The sequence below is a fragment of the Tupaia chinensis genome, unplaced genomic scaffold, assembly GCF_000334495.1.
Source record: "Tupaia chinensis unplaced genomic scaffold, TupChi_1.0 Scaffold146027_1, whole genome shotgun sequence".
NCBI lineage: Eukaryota > Metazoa > Chordata > Mammalia > Scandentia > Tupaiidae > Tupaia > Tupaia belangeri.
In genome coordinates this window covers 142,772-147,849 of record NW_006205883.1, presented here as the reverse complement: position 1 = coordinate 147,849, position 5,078 = coordinate 142,772, and the positions used below count along the sequence as shown (strand labels likewise).

Genomic DNA, 5,078 nt, shown 5'->3' with positions numbered 1-5,078 from the left:
AAGGAACGCAGCTCTGCTCGGGGTGCAGAGCGGGGCGGCTGCCAGGTGCTGGGTGAGCCTCACACCTTCCTCTGCAAGCCGGTCAATATTTGGTGTCCTGGTCAAACAACAGAATTACACTAGCTACAAAATACACATTCCGCTTCAGCAGATCCCTGCACTTAAAGGCATCAGGACTGACGAAATCAGTCTTACTGTAGGGACTGGGCAGATTTTAGAATTCATCGTATCACGGTCCCTGTAGAAGCAGACAAATCCCCATCTGAGCTTTGGTGTGGATGTCGAGATGAGTGATGTCACACACACGTACGAAAATCACATGACATAGTGTATTATGCACATAATGAGGCTTTCTGGGGAGACCAGGAGAGGTCTCCTGAGCCAGTCTAAAGAGTGTGAAGAGCAAAAAAACTCCAAAAACTAAAAAATAAAGGGCACATACACATGTGCGTGTGTGCGTGTGTGTGTGTGTGACCCTAATAGTCAAGTGTAGGGAGACAGAAAACAGATTAGTAGTTTCTAGGGGTTAGGCAGTTTGCAGTGCTGGGAGATGTATGAGTCAGCTACTGCTGTGTAACAAAGACCCACAGCCTGGGGACTTAGACACCAAACATTACTCCTCTCATAGCTCTGGAGGCGTAAAATGATACCGTAACCAGACTGAAATACTTTAAACAAATTTGATTCTCAAAGTTTTGGGGCTGGCAGTCTGAGGTCAAGATGGGGACGGCTGTTCCCTCCTGAGTCCTAGGCATGGAGAGGCCACCTTCTCCCTCTCTCCCGACATGGCTGTCTCCCTGTGTGTGTCTGCGTCTTCATCTCTTCTTCTCATAAGGACTGCAGCCCTACAGGATCAGGGCTCACCCTGGCGACCTCATTTCACCTCAGTCACCTCTTCACAGGCGCTGCCTCGTATTCCGAGGTCCTGGGAGTGAGCGTCTTGACACAGGAATTTGGGGAGAGGCATAACTGAGCCTGTCCCGGGGGTGATGGGTTCCTTTACGGGTATTTAAAGGTGCGTTGATGGTTGAGGGCATGACTGCGGAACCCCGTATGCACTAAACTCCACCAACAGTATCTTCCCCGTGAGTGAATTCCACATGCTGTGAATCACAACCGGCAGCTTGTGCGGCTGGAGGAGGTCCCCGGGAACGTCTCAGATTTCTGCAGGTGCTGCAATGCCTATCACAGCAGGAGAAACGTGTGGATGGGTGCAGAGTCTTAGGATGACGGGGAGACAGACAGCTTCGGTTCTGGGGCTACAAGAAGGGTCCACAGTGGAACGAGAGGCTTGCTCAACTTTTCTCCTGTTGCAGGAAACATGGGAACGCCATGCAAGTGTCCTACTGAAGGGAAGGCGTAGAGGGTGCTCTAAAGTGTTGGCCCTTTGGGTGGGCTGGACAGCGGCCCTCGGGTGCATGTCCTTCCATAGAAGCCCGAGATCTGAGAATGGGATCTTGCTTACAAAAGAGGTCTTTGTACCTGGAATTAGTTGAGTATCGTGAGATGAGGTTACCCGAAGTAGGGTGGCCCTAAGCACAATGACCAGTGTCGTTCTAAGAGACAGAGAGGAGACACAGATAGAGAGGAGCCATGTGAAGATGGAGGAGGACACTGGAGTGGCATGGCCACAAGCCAAGGGATGCCTGGACCCTGGGAGCTGGGAGAGGAGGAAGGAACCTCCCTTGGGGTCCCTGGGAGCTGGGAGAGGAGGAAGGAGCCTCCCCTGGGGTCCTGGGAGCTGGGAGAGGAGGAAGAAGCCTCTCCTGGGTACCCCAGAAGCTGGGAGAGGAGGGAGTGACCCCTGGAGCCTTCAGAGGGATCATGGCTCTGCTCCCACCTGATTTCAGAATTTTGGTCTCCAGAACTGGGAGAGGATCAATCTCCATTGTTTATTTTTTCTTTCCTTTTCCTTCCTTCTTTCTCTTTCCTTTCTTTCTTTTTCTTTCTCTCTTTATTATTATTTTTAAAATTTTGCTATAGGGCACATGCACTCAGCAGAGAAAGAGAAAGAGGGAAGGGAGAAAGCAAGCCCCCAGGTCTCGGCCTTGAACCGCAGTTGGCCACTTAGGAGGCCAGAGCCTTCGCTACCTTGCCACCTGCTGGCCCCTAATCTCTGTCGTTTTAAGCGTCCCAAGTCATAAGTTTTTATTAGGGCATTCTTTTTATTTTTTAAAGAATTATTTAACTTTATTTATTTATGTAAATTTGACCAGAGAGGGACAGAGTGAGTGAGAAAGAGAGAGAAAGTGAGAAAGCCAGCCGCCAGGTCTAGGATTCGAACTGTGGTCAGAAATGGGCAATTTCAGCGCTCTTAACCACCACGCCACCTGCCGCCCCGCTATGGGTTCTCTGAGGAAACTAAGACAGCCATGGGCCACGGTTCCATGTTGCTTAAAAACTCCAGGACTCTCTTTGCCTACTGAAACGGAAATTGTTCTTCAGTGTGGAGTTCTGACGCACCAGCGTCTTCTGATTCCCCAGGCGGATTTAGAATGCATCATGCACACACGCACGCGCACGCACACACACGCACACGCACCACCGATGAGAATGTGTACCTCAGTGTTTTGTTCCCATAGCAACCAACATCCCCAATGCCCAGGTCGTCCGCCATTATCAGGAGAATATTCGGTTTCAAGACCTCGGCTGGTTTAGTTCCGGAAGTCTCCAGAAGCAAGCAGAGAAAGAGTAGGGCCCTCATACCGACCCTGGGGAGAAAAGCAAAACGGAGAGGTGAACCTTGATGCCTTGGCATGGGAAGGAGGTATTTCCAGACAGCTGCTTCCAAAGGCATGGATGCTACCGCTCATTAAGCTTAAAATATAGGGGCCAACAGTTAGCGTCATGGCTACGTCGCTGGACTCCCATGTAGTCGACTGCGGTTCAAGTCCTGGACCCGGTGGCTTAAACTCACGCTGGGCGCGTGTGCGTGCGTGCCCAAGATCCCGAGAGGAGAATAGAAGAGAAGGGATTGTGGCGTGGCTGGTTTTTACATTTTTTTTTTTTTTAATTTAGAGAGAGAAATAACTCTCTCCCTGGAGAAACACTCCCCCGAGAGACAGAAATTATGCCCCCAGGGGGATGGCCTCACCACAATCCCTTCTCCTCCATTCTCCTCCTGGGATTTTTGGCACGCACGGATACATGCCCGTCAGGAGTTTCAAACCACTGGGTCCAGGCCTCAAACTGCCATCGGCTACGTGGGAGCCCAGAGCCTTACGCATTATGTCACCTGCTGTCCCACCACAGAGGGGGGTGTGTGCTCCTAAGAGAGCGAGAAAAAGCACCCTGTCTTCTGGGTGCAATGCCTTCTCCCCCATTTTTCCATCCTGCCCGAGGATGTGGGGCATACTTTATTTATTTATTTATTTTTGGACAGGCTTTTGCTATAGGGCACGTGCACTTGCCAGAAAGACAGAGAGAGACAGAGAGACAGAAAGCGAGAAATCAACCCCCAGGGGCGATGGCCACGCCGCACCCGTCTCCTCCATTCTCCTCTCGGGATCTTGGGTACGCACGCACACGTGCTTGGCATGAGTTTAAGCCACTTGGTCCAGGACTTGAACCGTGGTCAGCTACATGAGAGGCCATGCATTTAGCCATTATGCCAACTGCTGGTCCCCTGGTGTGTGTTTTTCAAACTCCGGGGGTGGGATTCAAACCCACTGGCCCATGTGGGATCTGGCTCCCTTAACCAGCAGGCTCCATGCAGCCCACTTTGCTTTGTATTCCCCTCTCGTTTTTAAAGCCCTTCTTTGCCAGGGGGCCGGCAGGCATGGCATGGTGGTTAAGGGCACTGGACTCCCACATGGGCGACGGCAGCTCGGGGCCCCGGCAGCTCGAGTCCCCGACCTGGCGGCTTGCTTTCTCACTTTCTCTCTCTTTCTCCCCCCTGGTCAAATTAAAATAAATAAAGTTAAATAAAATAATTCTAAAAACAAAACAAAACAAAAACAAAAAACGGCTCTTCTTTGTCTACAAAACCCAGTTTTCCTGTGAGCTCGCCGCCCGGGATCTCATCAGGGGGATGAAGATGTTGTCACCTGACCGTACAGCTGTGAACAACGGCTGCTTGCTCTCTTAGCTACATGTGTGGAATCTTAATCTTTGGGCATGAAGTGGCTTGCAAGGGACAGGAATGCTTTTCCATGGAAGGAGGCTGAAACTGGAGAGGCCAGAGGACGGTACCGGCCACTCCACTGGACTCCCATGCAGTCCACGACAGTTCCAGTCCCGGGGCCGACAGCTTAAAACTCACGTGAGGTGCCTTAAAACTCACGTGGGATGCGTGTGCGTGTGTGCCCAAAACCCCAAGACGAGACCGGAGAAGGGATTGCAGCATGGCCATCCCCCCTGGGGGCGATTTCTCACTTTCTAACGCTCCAGGGAGCACATGCAACTCCAGAGAGCACATGCAACCGATAGCAAAAATGTCTCTATAAAAACAAAACAAAACCAAAAACCTTCAGCCAAGAGAGTACGTGTGCGTGCCCAAAATTCCCAGAGGAGAATGGAGATGGGATGGCGGCCTGGTCACTGCCCCTGAGAGGTGATTTCTTGCTTTCTCTCTCTGTCTCCGTGGAGAGCAGGCGCCCTATAGTAAAACAATCCCTTCTGGAAAAAAAAAAAAATAATAATAATCGAGGAGCGGCCTGGCCTGGGGTGCTTTCTGCCTCCCTGCATGCACGCATCACAAAACGCGCCCCAGCGAACGGATCAAGCTTTCTGTTCTCTCTGAATGCCCAGGTCCTTGGGTTTGCTGTGTGGACCCGAATCCGTGCACACCCCTCCGGCGTTCATGTCATTCTAGTCACACTGTCACCGAGGGCAGGGGGATCCCCGAGCAAACCCTTCCTGTCTCGGTGCTATTGGGGTGTCCAGGAAAGGCCCTGCCTGGCTGATCCGCGCTCCAAAGGCCAAGGCCCTTCAGAGAGAGGAGGCGCGTTTCCAGCGGGTAATGGCCGGGTGGGCGGAACCCAGGCGCACGCGGAGCGACTGCGAGGGCGGCTTCTGCACGCCTCGGGGCCCCATAGGGACGCAGGCCAGCGCGCTCGGGCGTCGCGGCGGGTCCTGGC

At 52.4% G+C, this 5,078-nt stretch overlaps 1 protein-coding gene across 1 annotated transcript in view; it reads right to left on the bottom strand.

The window, feature by feature from the left end:
* LOC102473983 (arylsulfatase D) overlaps window positions 1-5,078 on the bottom strand; it is a gene marked incomplete in the record, with an annotated part of 38,092 nt that overhangs the window by 13,121 nt on the left and 19,893 nt on the right. The window contains 2 exon segments of the mRNA XM_014584240.2: window positions 1-97; window positions 2,562-2,711. Coding sequence (XP_014439726.1) covers window positions 1-97; window positions 2,562-2,704 — 240 coding nt within the window.